An 18,003-nucleotide genomic window follows, 5' to 3' on the forward strand; every position below is an offset into this window, starting at 1 on the left:
AATAAGTAATAGTTACTGACTGATATCAATTAACTTTGAATACTAATACTTAGGTAATACCTACTTAGCAATCAAGAGTTCATTTTACCCAATTTTAATGAGTAAGTAGTTGTTGAAATGTGAGGTAAATATAACCCCATTTATTTTAGTATTTCATAGCTTTTTATTTCAGTTATTTTCTACTGACAATATAGAATTAAATCTACTCAAAAAAAAGTCGATGGAAATTGTTACCTCAGATTTATTGGGTAAATTCTATACTTTGCTTTTTACAGTGTACTGTCATGGGTTGTGAGGGGTGTGGGCACCCATTAGTACGGTGGCCCTGAGAGCTCAACACACTGCAGCTTAAGAAAACACATGCAAACAGACAAAATAGAAGCAGTTGAGAAAACATCTTCATCAATTTGACAGCATGTGCTGCAAATACTCACAACACACTTGCACGCAATTGTTGTTCATCAATGCTTTGTGACTTTTGAAGTTAAAAGCACTGAACAACAAGTGACTCCGAGCTGGCTTCAGCACTTTCTGTGTCCCCTTGAAACATGTACGTTCTCGTCTGTGCCACTTGCAGCACGTTTCTGTATTTGCTTGTGTTATTTGCATGTGTTTTCTTAAATTGCGGTGCATTGAACTCTCAGGGCCACCGTACATTAGCATTTTGTGAATAGTGCAAAAAATGTGTAATAATGCAATAAAATTATGGATGACTACATTATTAGTTACACACTCACTGAGCCCTTTATTAAGAAAACCTGTACACCTGCTTATTCATGCAATTACCCCATCAGCCAATCATGTGGCAGCAGTGCAATGCATAAAATCCTGGTACAAGTCAGGAGCTTAGTTAGTGTTCACATCAAACTTCAGAATGGAGAAAAATGTGATCTCGGTGACTTTAACCGTGGGATGATTATTGGTACAATGTTCCTTTAAATTTGGTAAGGCTATACTGAGGAAGGTGCTTTACATTAAATGCAAAGCTTGAATGGATTAGTAATTGGTTCAGCAGTACGGATCACCTGGTTTGCCTGCTCTTGCAACTCTCAAAAATGCCCACTGCATGCTACTGTGACCTACTGGGAGCTACTCCAAAAACATCAGACTTGACATAAAGCCTGAACTGCCATCCTGGCAGCTGTAGGCCTGCTGTTGGAGAAGGCCGTGAAGGCGGAGGATTCGATGCCCTGCATGTGAACAGAGCAGCTAATTTACTTGCTGTAGATTTTAAAGCCGCCACATGGAGCTAACAAGTCCCAGCATGAGCTTGCACCAGTAAACCAGCAGTGTTGACAGTGGAGAATATACCAAATATGCACCGCTGATTCTTGGAACACACCGTTCCTTCCAGGAAAATAAATATAAAACACACACTTTATGGCCCTCCAGCTCTGTTCTCAAAGGCTTTCACTTCTTTTTTTCCCCCTCTGGCACATAAAAATGCAGACATGATATATGCATCTCTCCTCGCCCTTCCTGGTGGCACTTCTAAATGCCAGCTGCTTTTCCCTGCATTATCAATCAGCTCTGTTACTTTGGAGCTGATAAACACTGAGGCCTTCAAGCTGTCGGTGGAATTATTTAAGTATTCCTGCGGTCAGCATGGAGGGTAAACATTTTCTTTAACTGATAACACAAACATTTTGGCAATCTCCCTGAACACACACACCAGCAACAACCCGAGAGGAAGCTCTGAATGTGTTCAGGCCGCTTAATGAAAGTTAATAACAAGAAATGACTAAAAACAGTTCAGTCCATTTCAACATGCGTTCAAACCAGGCAATAACTTAAACCTACTGGGAGACGTCTCTGCAGCAAAAAGCTTTTAAATGATAAGAAGCAAGTGTGTGGCAATAAGATCACGTGCTGAAGTTTTCCTTTTCTCTCACAGGCTCCTCTTGTTAAAAAAAACGAGCCCACAGGTCGTCTGTCAGCTGGTTATTATGACTCATAGTTAGGTTTTGTTGCTAGGCGACATCTAGTGGTCATAGTAGTGATGACAGGAGCAAAGGGAAAAGTGTGGTGACGTAGTTTATAGAGCGACAAAGTCCACGTCAGGAGGAGGTTGGGGTGGATGGATGAATATGACACAGGAGAGCGGTGTTCGATTCCCATGTGACAGTAGCAGCTTATGTTGTCATTCGTTGTCATTATTGTAACCATGACAACAAAGATCGTCTAATGTTGAGGAAGTACTTATTTGAACCCAAATCACCATCTTTTCATAAAACCTAACCACGCCATGATCATTATTATAGTAACCATGGTGACAAAGTTAAGTTCATCACTCTCTGTAGAGTCCATGTGTTTATTATTATTACCATGACAACCAAGGTTCAGTACGCCTGCCGCCATGGGGGGCGCTATTTCAGGAGACAGTCCCACATCAGGGGTTGAAGAAAATGACCTGTATGGTTGTTTCAGGTTGGAGGAGCAGTTGGTTGTGTGCAACATGTGTTCCAGTGTCCAGCAGCAGAGACAAGCTCAGACCTTAAGAGAACCACTGACTCACCCATTTCCTGGGGCGTCCTCTGGGCCTTTTCACACCAGTTGCCTCGGCTTTCTGTGGAGACATAAATAATCAGGCTTTATCCTACGACTTCAGTGACATGCATGACATGGATGTTTTACAGTAATACTGCTAGATACAATGTTACAAGATGGCCCTCCATTCATTCCCATGACAGTGCATAGCCTGGGGTGTTGTTGTTTTGGCTACATCAGGACATGAGAGCAAGAATGAAATAAAAATAATTTACTAACACAGCTTCAACACATTAATCTTTATTGGAACTAATCAATCAAATTCTGATCAAATATTCACTTCAATGTGTTTGTGAGGCTCAGAAAAAATGTATTCATCATTTTTAAGCCATTCCTTTTGTGATTAATGTGCAATGACAAACACTCAAAAAGCTCAACTGTGGTTATTATGGTAATATCTCAGCGCAGGACTCCTTCCCTCAGCTTCATTTTTCATGGCTTCTAGGCAGCCGTTGTGTTCCATTAACAGATCGTTGTTTCTGTCAGTTAGAATAACAGTGGACTCACCAGATTCATTGCTGAGATCTGGGAACAGGGTGAGATCCCTGCAACAAAGCCCATCAGGTCAAGAAATGTGAGCAGTCCCACGGTCAGACGGGTTGGCACCAAACCAACACTTCACCCCTCCATGTGCACACAACTACAAGAGACTCAGCTCTGCAAAAAGTGGATCTGTAAACTGTGATGGATGTTTACAGCAGACAGTTTGTGTAATAAATTTATAGATTTACTTTAGCTTTCTTCTCCAAGTAGGTTTGACTAACGTGGGTGTTTGTGTCCATCCTGTCTCATCGTCTGACTCCTTGTGTTACTTGACTTGTCGGACTTTTTAGTGATATCACTGAGTTCCCAGCTATTAGCTTGAGTAACAGTGTTATCATGGCTGATAGAAATGATGTCCAAAACTACAAAAATAAGATCCACATTTCCAAGAATGAATTAAAAGAATTACATTTACATTTACATTTAGTCATTTAGCAGATGCTTTTTTCCAAAGCGACTTATACCCTTCAGGTATAAAAATAAATTGAGTAAAGTATTTAAGTTAGTAAATGCCCACTAGAGCATCAAGTCTGTATTAATTCATCCTTGAAAATAGTTCACAACAAATGCACTACTCCCTCCTGTTTGAGTAACACTCAAAAACTACAGTGACCTTTATTACCATGTATACTACAACTTTAATTGTGGATTAATCTGTAACTGAAAATTTTCCCCACCAAATGTCCTATTTCCTCCTCTTTAAGCGATGTTTGCTGAAAACTACAATGCCCACTGTTTCAGGAAATTACTGAGCCTTTTGTTAAAAATGCAATTTTTAAAGATTTCCGTCTTCGGAGGGAGCAAATGGGCTTGGAGCTGAGTGTCACAGACAGGTTAGAACAGAATAAACAGAATTCAAGAAAAATTAGAGCACCAAATTCCACTGAAAGGAGGTGCATTTTAATGTGTAATTGTTGAACCAGTCCTTTTTCCAATGGCAGTGACTGAATTGTTTTCCTGCTGCCTATGCAACCTGAAAATGCACTTATAGGATATTCTGCAGTCCAACGCTGAGCAGCTGGATGTGCTTAATGTGGCTCCATGACTGTCAGTCTTCTTATCTGCTAAGAAAGCTGACTAACTCACTGACCTCTGAGATCACTGAGATTTGCTGGTGGTGGCAGGTTGAGATACATTACTATTGATACAGTACTGGTGTACTCGCCATAAAGCCAACTCACCATAAAACCCAAATGAATGTGTTCAGCCCATGTAGCTGTTTTAATACAGGCTGGCTCCAGCCCCCCTCAACCCTGTAAGGATAAGCAGTATAGCTATCCATCTTGGAAAGCATGCTATAGTGTTGACTGTTGCATGTTTGTGATTTCCTTACTTCTGGGTAGTCATTGCTTTCTGTTCATGTCAGAACACTATAACAGCCAACTTGTAGAGACTTGCCTAATGCAGCACAAACATTTTAAAACAATCTTAAATTCAGTAGCATGCAACAGTAGCGTAACACAGCCTTAACAATAATGGCAACCAGGCCCCTCTATTTTGACCAAATTACTTTTCTTTAGATAACGAATGATTTGACGTTTGTGGGAATTGGGAGAGTCTGCACCCTGCAGACTGTCCAGCACAGCCAGAAGGCAAAGCCCTGCAGTCATCCACAATTAACAAGACCAGACCAGTGTCAATAATTCATCAGATATATCCAGGCTCCATGGCTCTTGGCTGGGAGTCAGGTGAAATCTTAGTCAAATCGCTGAGCTCCAATGAATTTTGCAGACGATGACCAGCAAAAGCCCCGTATCAGTGATATGGTGGTGTTAGGGCATGTGTGTAGCTTTGGTTCAGTAAACAACAGCAGCTCCTTTGTCAGCCTGACACTGAGAATAAGCCACCCAGCCTGGTCACAAGGCAGCAGGTGGAGTTTTTCAATATCTCACCTGCAGTTTCTCATGTGAGTTGATTCACAAAGTAAAAACATTCAACTGAAGGTTTGAAGAGGTCCATGCATCTCTGAAAGTCTTTCTCCCCATGGTGTACATGTATGTACTAAACTGTCTTCCTGCAAATAGTGAGCAGCTATGCAAGCAGCTTATGACAGCCCATAGATAGGCAACCTCAGGAGTAAAGGAGGAAGTAAGGTGACCCAGTATATAGAGCTAGGAGGTGGTTGGGGTTGATGGATTGGTTGACTGCTGCTTACTTGTAATCACCGTTGTTTCTTTTGTCCATGACCATTCCATAACCATAACCATATGTTTATCCTTGAAACCATGATGATGAAGGTCTTTGACCTTAAGGAAGGACTTATTTTAACCCAAACCATGATCTTTTACAAGACCTTTTTGTACCTAAATATAACTATGCACTTTTTGTGCCTTAACCCAACCAAAGTATGACCATTCCTCAATGTTTACCATGTGTTTGTTACTGTTACCATGATGACAAAGGTCTAATGTGCCTGCCACTGGTACACTCCCACTGGTCGTATTATTGTTACCATGACCACAAAGGTTCAGTACGCCTGCCATTGGTAGACTCCTATGGGTCGTATCCAAGGGTAGAGACAATGACGCATAAGGTAGTTTATATTGGAGGACTTGCTATCTTGTACTCATGACATTCAGTTGCACTGAACAGGTTACAAAGCACATGCATTGCAGGAAACAATGCACATTTATTTCTATTGTATGTTCTCATATGACCTGCTCTATAAATGAGCATAATCAGTTTCAAAATCAACTTAATTATCTCCCACCCTACCGAATATCATCATCAACAAAGCATTTAAAACAAGCTGTAACATTGTGTCAAGCAAGAGCAGGGGCTAGCTTGGACCCCCTAATGTAAGAGAGGCATACGTATCTTCAGCTACAACAAAATGATGATGTTTTGTCATGTGATGTTTATAAGCAGGTCTTTATCGTGACACATCCCATTGCTGGCTAGCCAATCAGTGTACCGTAATCCCAGTTCTCTGTTTGGGATGATGCATTTTTAATGTGGAGATTTAATGGTCTGAAAGACAACACCCTATTCAATTAATCATCAGTGTGTTTGATGTCTGAGCAGAGAGATGCAGCATGTCTGCTGCAGCCCTGACTACCCAGGGATCTGAAGAGGGAACCTGCCATAAGTTCCCATAAATTCCCATTTTTCTTTTACAAGAAACTATAAACAGCAAGAGCCAAAGTGAAACTAAACTGTACCAAGGTGATCTTTCTCTTTTTCCATGCAGTGTTGGTTTCACCAAACTACTCTATTACCGCTACGCTTAAAAGTCATGCGTAAAAATGCATTCTCATTTATTCATTACGGTTTTGGAGGAAACTGCATATGGCATTTCACAACAAGTCCTGCAAAGAAAAGGTCAAGAAAAGTAATTTGTACCAGTTTTTCTTAATTACCCATATGTTACATTTCTCATCGAAACCATTCCAAATGACCCATTCCAAGAAGATTGTTGAGACCATTTTCTGATCTCCACTGCTGTGGATAAGGTTTGGTTAGATTTAAGCAGAAAAATTACTTGTTCAAGGTTAGGGTTTGTGGGCTTAGGGAACCTTTTTCATCGTGGTTAAAAGAAAAATACTTGGTTAACAGAAAGATTGTGGTCATGGTTGAGGAAACCAAACAAGCAAAGACTTGCTGACCCATCCATCAACCCAAACCTTCTCCCAACAAAGTGTTTGGGCTGTAAAATAATGTCACAACAAACAGAAGTTAAAATTCATGCTTCCAATAAAGCTCTTTGTCAGTTAAACATAGCATATTTAGGCAAGTACACAAACATCTGATGCTGTGGATTTTTTGGTGGGAAAGACAGTGTCACAAGGTTTCAAGCCTGGACTTCAGTATTTAGCTATGGCACTTCCATTGGTAATAAAGCGGTTTGGAGACAGCATCTTTGTTTCAATACAGTTCAGTTCCTCAGTACAAGACCACACAGACACACACATGCTAACAGCAAAGAGACTACAGCCCTGCTAGTAGCTCTGTGAAGATTTCATTGGGCAAAGCAATGTTTTGAGCTGAATGCTTAAACATTTCCCTCTAGCATTTTAGCATGTTAGCATCTGAGAATTTGCAGTAAAGACAAACGACAGCAGAGGATGAAGGGATTGACATTAGTTTTGCAAGCCATAAACTAAAGTATTGGACAGATTAAAACATTTACCTTCAATCACATTTCATGGCAAACCATTCAATAGTACAGGCATATTAGTTAACGAAAAATATGTGGTTCATCCTGTGGGCACCATGGATATCTATAAATGTAAGGGCCAGCCGCTGAATAATCCTTAAGATATTTCAGCAAAAGCCAGAAGTGTCAGGAAAAGTCACCAGGGGGATCACCAACGTTCGTAGGCTTCATGCCTTTGGGGACGATGAATAGTTGAATAAAATTTGATCTCAGGTAGCTATTTTCCACCACATGAACTGGCAGCCCTGTCCTCTACCAGCTTTGGAGACAAGTTCCAGGAGCTAAACATCAGCACCCTTCAAGAGCTGGTAACAAATCAAGTTCCAGGTACTCTATGTTTCAAGCAGGGGAAGGGGTTGCGGGCGTACAGGACCATCGCCCATGATTGGTCAAGCAGCTGTCGCTTGTGATTAGTCAAACAGATGTGTCATACTCAAATACAACATACACAAAAGCAAAGCAGTAACCACGATTTCACCTGTGTGTGTAGATCGACGAAGGCTTTCTTAACTTAAATGAAGAAAAATGGAGACTGCATTTTGGACATGTTGCTTTCTGTTGCTTTGTACGTTCAAAGCATGTTGCCTTCTGAATGATATATAACTGATCCTTCCCAGTTTGTAATACACAGTGGAAAAGTAAGGTATACCAGATCACCTTTGCCATACAAGTTCTCATAAGGTTCAGGTTATTAGATGCTCATGAGTGCAGGTCATTGTTCCCACAGTGGAAAACAGCTAAATGTGTTCCTGTTACCAAAGAGGTGGACCGACCAACTGACGGGGTGACATTGCCATCATTGGAGCCACGCTGCTAACATGGCTGAAATAACATGTTACAGGAGAAAATCAAATAAAACAACAACGACCCATGATGTGCATTTCCTGATCATGTGCCTCTCTCATCAACATGGTTTGTCAGCTCCTTTCAAAATGCATAAAGTCAATGCAAAAACTAAATGAAAGTTTTTTAATTTACCTCTTTTATGGTCAAGACTCCAATCTGCGTACATGCAGTGTATTGAATTATGTAACAAGGTCTAAAACCTGCTTTCCCACAACAAAGTCTGGGGGGCCTATGTCTCACACTTTCTGTAACTTTTTTATATGTGTTTTTTGTTTTTTTGTTTTTTTTACAATTTTCACAGAACTACTTCTGTTTCCACTTTTTGTGTGCGCAATCAAGTGCAACACGATTTTTTTTTAGCGCTTTAGCACGGCATTAAGCAATGCATTCTTCTTTTTAGTGTGTTGTTTTTCTTTGTGTATGTGAGTGTGTAGCTACTCTTTGGGCCTTTTAAATTGCCCCTCGGGGCTAAATAAAGTGATTTGAATTGAATTGAATTGAATTGAAAAAGGTGAGACTGTCTGAACCTGTGAGCAGTTATTCCTTTTTGTAAAATTCTTCAACTTGAGACTTTTTCGTCCTGCCTTTGGGTGCAGACATTCAGAACAGCTAAGACCCCTATGCAGGGCCTTGTTTGTTTTAAGTGTACTGAAGCCGCCATACACTTTGTTCATCAATCCATCCACCTGTGCTCCCTAATGGAGGTAATGACACAGCTGTCATTAATAGCAAAGCCTTGTCAGAGGCTTACATTTCAACAAACAACACATCCTGACAGTTTACTGGTGAGGGCGGTCGCAGATGTTGGTGAGTATTCTGGGATCTCATTTCCCTGCATTCAACCCTAAACCTGACATTTTCCACAAATAACACCTTATTTTTTTCAGAGCAAGTCCGAGTCGACTACATTTTGCAGTAAGGTGAGTAATAGTCCAGTCAAGGTGTGCAGTACAATTGTTTCTTCTTCCAAGCTGCCATGATATCTGTCATAGATTGCAGAAGTTACGGATTTGGGAAGGGGAAATGAACTTTTCAAGCGTGTATGTTACAGGTGTGGGCTGAGCCTGGACTCCTTTCATCTGAAAATTCTAATATCCTCAGTGTTTATTATAACAATGTCAGATGCGATTCGACTGGATTATGGCCGGAGCAGGGTGGTTCGTATCTTTTCAAAGAAGTGCTGAGAATGTTTACAGTGGTTCATGGTGGCAAGGGAGCACTAAGGCTGCTGTCATCATGAGCCTATCACAGCTTCATCTAACCAATGAACGAAGACACAGGGACGTGTAACACAACCTAAAAGATGGGTGGGATATTACTGTAAAATTTCAAAGCTTTTCTCTGGATTAGTTTTCCTTTGCCACTTTAACCTTTTTTTTTCATTCATCATCTCTATCTCTCATGCACACTGTCTCCCTCTCTCTGTGGAAATGTGAACACGAGTGTGTGAAAGTGCTGGTTAGTTATGGCTGCATGTTTCTGTCTGTTTTCACGTGTGTTAGTGTTTGCAGTGGGTTCCTATTGTTGGAGGCTCTTGTTCACTGAGGTATGTCACTCTTTAAGACTGGAACCTGCTTCTGCCAGCTGCACATAAACATGCACAGGTGTCAACTGGAGACGTATTTTTTTTCTGTTACCCATAACACCGTTCTCTGTGTACATTTGCAAAGATATGTGCCTTTGCAAATGTATAATTCCAGCCTTCTACTCTGACATGAACAGCTGATGGGTCAGGGTTAGGGCTCAGTGTTGTTTGAACATTTCGGTAGGACTGCCAATAAGATACCTGAGTTTCAGTACAGATACAAAAAACACCTTATTTTTGAGGGACATAAACATGTTCTATGTAACTTTTTTTCCCCATTTTAAATTCTTAAACACAATCAGCAAAAATGGTTTGACACTGGCAGAAAGTATCTAATCAAAGAATAAGTCAAGATGAATAGAAATGACCAGATGTTCCATGTTCCACTCTGCTGCAGGAACATTTCAGTCTGGACCATTTAGTGCTGAACAATATGCAAAAAAAAAATAAAAAATCGTATTGTGATTATTTTGGCAGATATTGTAATTGCAATACGAGTCATGATTTCAGTTGAATGGTCATTTTTGCATTTAAATTTCACAACAAAAATGTAAAAAAAGATGATGAACTAAACAAGTATGTTCCTTTATGTTCCAATATGATTTGTAGGCCGGGGCATCTCTGTAACAATGCTTCCTTTATGGTCTGTTGTGACACATAAATCGCACCTCTCTGGATATTGCACTTGGCCATATTAAGAATTCGATAATATTTCAGGCCTAGTACCAAAACCCAGACCTGGTCAGGACATCCAGCCATCAACTGGATGACACAGTTCACTGATCCTTCCTGAAGATTCAAACATTTTGCATTTGCTTTAAACACTCTGCGTAGTTTGGTCATGGAAAAAAAACCTATGGTGGGTATTTTTATGGCTGCAGTCAGTGGTGGTGTTGTATTGAACTGCACCATCACTGAAACATGTTTGTGGTGCTTACTTAATCCAAGCCCATTTAGATACAGAAGCAGGTTCAGGACAAACAGAAACACCTGGCAATGCAGTGTTATCTGATATACACCCACCACTACTGTAACTATATTTAAATCCAGTCATCTTCAACTCAGCACTCAACTTCACAAAACAAAATGTGAGGTTTTTGTAGTGAGTGAGTGAGTGAGTGTGTGTGTATGTGTGTGTGTCTGTTTGTGTGTGGGTGTGTGTATGTGTGTGTGTCTGTTTGTGTGTGGGTGTGTGTGTTTTGACTTATAATTGAGTTTGAGGGAAGGTTTGCAGCTCATGCATATTGCTAGAGTTAATGACTTTCATTCAAATAACATATAAAAAACATTCAACTTTAAACTGATCTCACCGACAGAGAGATCACACCGGTAGATTCATGGGGGAAAAAAGTGAGATTTGAATGAAATGGTAGCTGCTGTGGAGAGCTCTGGGTCTCTACTGGAGCCTGTGATGTGGATGGTCCCAAATGAGGAAGGTTATGAATAATAACAATGTGCAGCAATTTGACCAGAACAATTAAAAATGTAAAGTCTGGTTACCAGTCATCAGTCCCACATGTCCACTCCTGAAGCCATGTTGGTTGTGGAATGTAATTCAATGGCTGTGTCCAAAATCACTCACTAATGGAGTGCTGTCCAAATGTATAGTGAGAATTATTATACCCTATACAGTGAACTCATAGTATCCCATAATGCATCATGAAAAGTAGTGTACAACCGGTGGTCACTAACCAAGCAGTATACACCATCATGTATTGCGCTCGCACTGAAAGAAAATGACCTGAGTAGAGTTTGTGTTTTCATCTTGCTGAAGTGACTGTGTGTTCCTCTACATATGACTCCCTGGACAGTGAGTCGGGAGGAGTGAACGAGTGACCATGAAACAATGAATGTCCTCAAAGAGGCGTTAGCAAAGGTGTCTGTGTCGATCATGTTCTGAGGCTCCTCACCTTCTGCGCTGCTTTGGAGGGGCCCTTATTCTTACTTCCTTTGGGGCGGCCCCTTGGTCGCTTGGGGACAGGCTCTCCGCTCGGCTCCTAAAATGGTGGGAGGACATGACATGGGTGTCAAGGACAGGAAACACAGCTCTGAACCAGCTCTGTGTGTCTCCTGAAATAGCGCCCCTCTGGCGACAGGCGTACCAGACCTCGGTTGTCGTGGTTACAATAATAAACACACGGACTGTATTGAGAGTGGACTGCCTACCTTTGTTGCCATGGTTACTATAATACCGGTCATGGCTTGGTTAGGCTTAGGAAAAGATGGTGATTTGGGTTAAAATAAGCACTTCCTTCCCCGGTTCCTTCCCATGGTTACGACAATCATGTGGTTCACTTTGTCGAACAGGCATTGATAATAGAACGTAATAGAACGTAAACGCCAACTTTCACATAGGAATCGAACACCGCTCTCCTGTGTCATATTCCTGTTTTGTTGACCCATCCATCCACCCCAACCTCCTCCTGACGTGGACTTTGTCGCTCTATAAACTACTATTACTATACTATAAACTACTATATAAACTACTATTACTACTACTTCTACTACTAATACTATAAACTACTTTCCCTTCGCTCCTGTCATAATTACTATGGCCACTAGAGCCTAACAACAAAACGTAACTATGGGTCATAATAACCTGCTGCACAGACGACCTATGGGCTCGTTTTTTACAGGAGGACAGTATGTGTGGGCACACATCACAGACAGAATCAAGGAGCGGGATTTAAACTTTTACATTTCACACTGAACTTTGCACAATTTGAGTCAATCCTTCTATGACCAAAATAACCTCGATGCAGCCTGGTGATGTTTCAACACGCAGCTTATGCGCATATGTTTTACTCAACTCTCGCTCTGCTTTGCCAAGCAGCTGCGGGCTGCTGTGTTTGTGTCCAGTTTCTGACACCCACAGTCACCCTGCAGCCTGCGGTGTCACTCGACGTGATTTTGCCGTGAAACTTTAGTAGGAGCGTGATTCATCGATCCACGGACGCTTTGGCATGAACACTAAAAGCCCCTCAGTTGTCATGGCGTCTCCGATTCAACCCACGGAAGATCTGCAGAATTACATTCACCCCCATGCCTTTCCTCTTACTCATGCTGTCAATTGGAGGCAGGCGCATTCCTCGTTAGTTGCACAGAAATGTATTCAGCTCACAAAGCACATCAAAACAGCAGCCTGCGCCCGCGCTCCTCGGCAGAGAGAAACGTACTTCACACGACCCACGAAGAGCACAGGGAAGTTATGGTGGACTGCGCACCCTGCTTTCATGCAAGTGCGGTGCAGTCGATGACAACATAAGCTCATTTTCAGACGGATTGTGAGCCGTTTTGCACAGTTTCATAAAGTACACGAAATCAGAGCGGCATCCGGACACAGTGCTCTTTTCCAGGACCGAGTCAGTGCCGAAGTTTAACGGCAACCAAGTGTCGAGCCTGCCCTCACAGAGCAGCACATCCTGCTCAGCCTGTGCACATCCACTCTTACTTGCAGAATAAGTCACAAAGTAAGAAACATTTCATCCTGTCCGCGGCGAGGACACCGCGTCCGCTCAACAGCGGCGCGGCCCGGACTCTGACTCACTTTCTGGGGCTTCCTCGGTCTCCCCGGCCTCCTCTTCTGGGGCTCCGCGGACCCCGTGGGCTCCTGGGAGCCAGAGCTCTCCCCGGCCTCGTCCCCGCGTCCGCTCATGGTTCCCGGCGCTGCGGCTCCTCCGTTCTCCCGGTGAGCAGAAAAGACTTCAGAAGAGAAAGGGGAAACAAACAGGGAGCCGACGACGGTCGCTTCAGAGGCACGTTCACAGGTCCGCTGTCCGCTTGTGAGGCTTCCACTGGCGGGACGACTGGAGACTTTGAAGCTGATAAAACAAGCCAGGGAGCAGCTGGAAGGTTTGGCTCAGTGAGCATAAGACAGGACACCGGGGACATCGGACTCTGGGACGCCGAGCAGCTCCGACCGAAACTCGGCTACAACACACGGCGGCACCGGGCAGGACCATACAGCAGCAGCGAGGCGTGACAGCTCAGTCCGGACCGTAGGGAAGTGTGGGCATAATAACCACATCCACACTCCACAGCCAGGCTCCACTCAATAAGGATGGAGTTTAAAAAAAAAAAAGAAGAAGAAGAAGAAGAAAAAGGAAAGAAATCACCTCTCTCCTGTGGGTGGATAATACAGGCGGGGGGGGGGGGGCTGGATGGGAGCCAGAAACAACAGAGAGGAGACGGGTCCTGGCTGCAGGCCAGACGTGGCAGGCCGCATTTATGAATTAACTTCACATTTTCACGCGTTTCAATGGAATCCGGACTCCACATTCATTCAGAATTCACCTCAGTGGAATATGAAGCCGCATGCTTCATTTTGGAGAGACAGTGTCACCTCAATACTGGAGGGAGAGTGGGCGCAAAACACTTCCATTACAGCCTTTCTGGTAGCACAGCTAATAAAAGATAATTGCACATCTACTCAAACTAATGTAGGTGTAACAACAAAAACCTGTAGGCTGTGTCACTGTCTTGTGGATTGTAGCTTAACACAAACATATATATATATATATATATATATATATATATATAAAAGCAGTCTGCTTATCCATCATGAAAAATTATACTACGGATAAAGGAATATCTTATAGTCATTTTCAAACATTAAAGGTCCCATTTTCTACAAAAGTAGATTTTTATGTTGTTGGTTATTTTGTTTTGTTTTGTTTTTTAATTATAAAGCAGGTCTAGGTTCTATATTAATACTGTGAAAGTATCAAAGCCTCAGTCCACAGAGAAATGCACACAGCCTGTATTCAGAAACTGAGCCTTAAAACCAGTCGTCAGGACTTCTGGAACTTTGTGATGTCACAACAAAGCAGTCACTGCTCTCAGCCATGCCTCAAGCCCCACCCACGTGGACCCACCATCCAACCCTCAGGATTTACCTGAAATCGGCTATATTTTTATTAGCTCCCTCAGAGACAGTCGGCCAAACGTTGGCCTGTTTGGTTTTTCACAAATATATCTTCTTATAGATATTAACACTTCAAATAAAACAATGGGTAAGTTAAAAATATGGGACCTTTAATTGAACTGTGAGATTTAATGTTGCATATGTGAAATTAAAACTCACATTTGTGTTTTAAATGTAAAAATGTCCAAACTCTCCAGGTCAAATGCTCATGTTCATGTGTAAAGTTGAACTTTAAGGGTAATTTTTTTTTTTTTAATAGAAATTATTGCAGTTGTTGTTTTCAATCCATGCCTGTTTAAAACTTTCACATTCCTGTGACATTCCCCTCAGGTTCCTGTCTGTTAATATTTCTTTAACCTTCACAAAATTATTTGCTCAGCACCTATGTATGCCTCTCCCCCCTCTCCTCTTCACACAGTAGCCTACATATAACCTGCTGCTCAACGCCACAGAGATTTGAATTTATTGTGGATGTCACAAAGTTTTTCAAAGATACCAAATGCCTGCTGAATTTTGGGACAATGATGCACAAGACATGTAGCATATTTCCCCTTAATGTGACGACGCAGGCATAAAAAAAAAAAAAAAAGTGTGGCGCTTTGAAGAACTCCACCGTGGACGTGGAGTGAGATCAATTACACAAGAACAACAAACACAAAGAATAAAGTGCATTACGTGGAGGACCTTTCCCACGATCCTGCAGCCTGCTCTCCATGCTCTCCCTAGCTTAACACTGGCCACTGCAAGCAAAAGTAGCTTAATGCTCAGAGAGGATCAGGCACGTTCTGAGCTTTGTGACATTGAACAGGAATCTCATCAGCGCGCACATTGTTGTAGAAAACATTTATTTTCATAACTGCACAAATTCCTCCCACAGACGCAGTCAATTTATGTAGTGTGTGGTTAATTTGTAGCTGCTATTCACTTCATTCATAAGCCCCATTCACAGCCCTTAGACCCCCCAAAGAAGGGGTTTCTGTGCAGACCCCTCCCTTTCAGACAGAGCGGCGTCAGCACCAAACCAATACAATCAATGGCTGCACAGATCCATTACCTCAGGGTGGTTTCATGCGTTCATCTCTGTTGGGCATGTGGCTCACTTTGAGCCAGCCGAGGCACAATGAAACAGGAAATAAACGTGTTATTGCACTGAAACGGAAAGTTTTGTCTGTGTGTGTGTGTGTGTGTGTGTGGGTGGGTGTGTGGCTGGGTGGGTGTGTGTGTAGGGCAGAGTGAATATTCATTTCAGCAGCAGAGACACACACAGCACTGTGGTTATTCTGCGCAAGCCAATGACCTTTCACCTTCTTTGGCTGAAGTGCCCTTCTGGACCAATCAGATACATCAGATAATAATAAGCAGTATTTAGATGGTTGTTGCCAATACTCTTATTATTATTTATTACGTATTATTGTGACAAATCTTCCTCTAGGAGAGGGGGGGGGTTGTCACCCTCAGAGCTGGCATTCATTTCCCTTTCAGGACCGGAGATGAGAGGTTTCCTTTCCTTTTTCTTTTAAACAGTTGTGTTTTTTTGACACTGTGAGGGCATTTTTTCTCTGATACAGGACCATGCAATATTTCTTAACTGTTACTGTGCACAGTTTGCTCAGTTGTCACGGAGACTGAAAAAGTGGCCTATATAAAAATGAATAACTACATTAATGCATATAATACATATGATGAATAATAATGAAAAAAATAAATAATAGTATATTAATATTCATATTTGATATGATTACAACAGTGTTATATTAGATTGTCATTCATTCATTATTCATTTATACAGCAGTTCCATTAATGTACAATTTCTAACAACTACTCAACAGTTAAAATCTCTGAGTATCTGCTCACATTTACTACAACTGTGTTGTGAGTTCTCTCACTTCACATTTTTTTACACACTACTTCTAAATGGTAGGTAGGAAGGTTAAAATAGAATACCACAGTAGAGTAAATATGTTTCAGATTCATAAACCGCAGCAGTGACAGTGAAGCTCTGTGCGGCCATGACTCAAATATTCCACATTTCCCACCAAATTTCCTTTTCATTATCGGTAATTTAAATATTTTCTTCACACCTCATGACAGTATCACGTTTTCTACATCAGTTTGTTCCAGGTTCAAACTTTTCATTGATGCTAAACGATGTTTTCGATCACAGTGGTGGAATTTTAGAAACATTTAAAGACATGGTTTTTTTAAGGGCTGGAGCATTACATCAAATGATAATATTCTACACATGCTGAGCATCATTTCCCATACAGAAAAATAATATATGACATATATGTCCCTACATCAAGAGTGATGTTGCCATATATGTCATATTAAGAGGATATCATATTTTCACATATACATCCTCTGTATATATGAAGATAAGTTTATAACATATGTGAAATGAAACCCATAGTAAAATTTGTATATGCAGATATTTAAAAAATATCTATGATGAATTTTAATATGGCATAAGATGTTGTGGGCATATATTGTAACAATATATATTTGATTTATATGTGCAAGTTTATTGGATTCTACTATATATAATATCAACATATATTGACAGGTTTTGGGATGGATATATTAATACATTAATAACATATGTAATATTAAATATAATATAAGTGCATGCATCAACATATATATTTGTATGGGCTAAATATATATGTCAATATATGAAATTGTTCTTATTTCTAATGGGTTTTATTTATACTTTATACTTTTTTTTTACAAATATTTCATCTATGAAAATTCAATACATGTACAAATATTACATTTGTGTATGGGAAGTGACACACACTTCCCCCAAATTCAGATTGAAAACATATGAAATCATATCAGTGCTTGTGGTGGAGGTTCCCATGACTCCTAATTTTCTTTAAGAAATCAAACGATATATTTGTGAGCTCTTTTTCTCCAGTGGGAACTGATGGGCTTGAGCTGAGAGCCACAGACTGGTGAGGAAGTCAGAGAGTGACCATAAGAAAAATACAGCAGAAGGCCAGACTTATCCTTTAATTTTAGAATAACCTCCAGATATGTCCCTCCCAGTCTCCATCAAAGCAGCAGCACATGTGTGATGCATTTATGGTGCTGAGAGGCCATCTGCCAAACACTTCAGACTGTTTAAGGATTTTCTATTTCTAACTGCTCTCTGATTACATTATTTTCCAAAATGTTTTCAGGGCATCACACCACAGTGGCGTCCTTAAGCCAATTAAGACCTGGCACTCATGCTTTTCAGCTGGACGATGTGAAGCCACTGCAACCTGCTCACGGCTCAGGTCCTGCAGTGAGAGCAGAGCTGTCGCTGTCTCTCGTCCCCACTCTCAGGGAGGAAATGAACAAATTAAATATAGAAGCTGGTGGGAGATCCACATGTGAGGCTGTCTTACGGGGGGGGGG

General features: G+C 41.3%; 1 protein-coding gene across 4 annotated transcripts in view; it reads right to left on the bottom strand.

Moving 5' to 3' along the window:
- The window catches only part of hmga2 (high mobility group AT-hook 2), a 54,225-nt gene extending 40,426 nt beyond the window's left edge, over positions 1-13,799 (bottom strand). For all 4 annotated transcript variants that reach the window (XM_071502053.1, XM_071502054.1, XM_071502052.1 and 1 more), the window contains exons 1-3: positions 13,225-13,799; positions 11,588-11,674; positions 2,516-2,566 (exon numbers count right to left, since the gene is read on the bottom strand). In XM_071502053.1, the coding sequence (XP_071358154.1) occupies positions 2,516-2,566; positions 11,588-11,674; positions 13,225-13,332 (246 nt within the window). In that variant the 5' untranslated portion in view covers positions 13,333-13,799. The remainder of the gene's footprint in view (positions 1-2,515; positions 2,567-11,587; positions 11,675-13,224) is intronic.
- Between the last annotated feature and the right edge of the window lie 4,204 nt (positions 13,800-18,003).

This window comes from Trachinotus anak, unplaced genomic scaffold (assembly GCF_046630095.1).
Source record: "Trachinotus anak isolate AG129_WGS33_773 ecotype Australia unplaced genomic scaffold, CSIRO_AGI_Tana_v1 ptg000018l, whole genome shotgun sequence".
Lineage (NCBI taxonomy): Eukaryota > Metazoa > Chordata > Actinopteri > Carangiformes > Carangidae > Trachinotus > Trachinotus anak.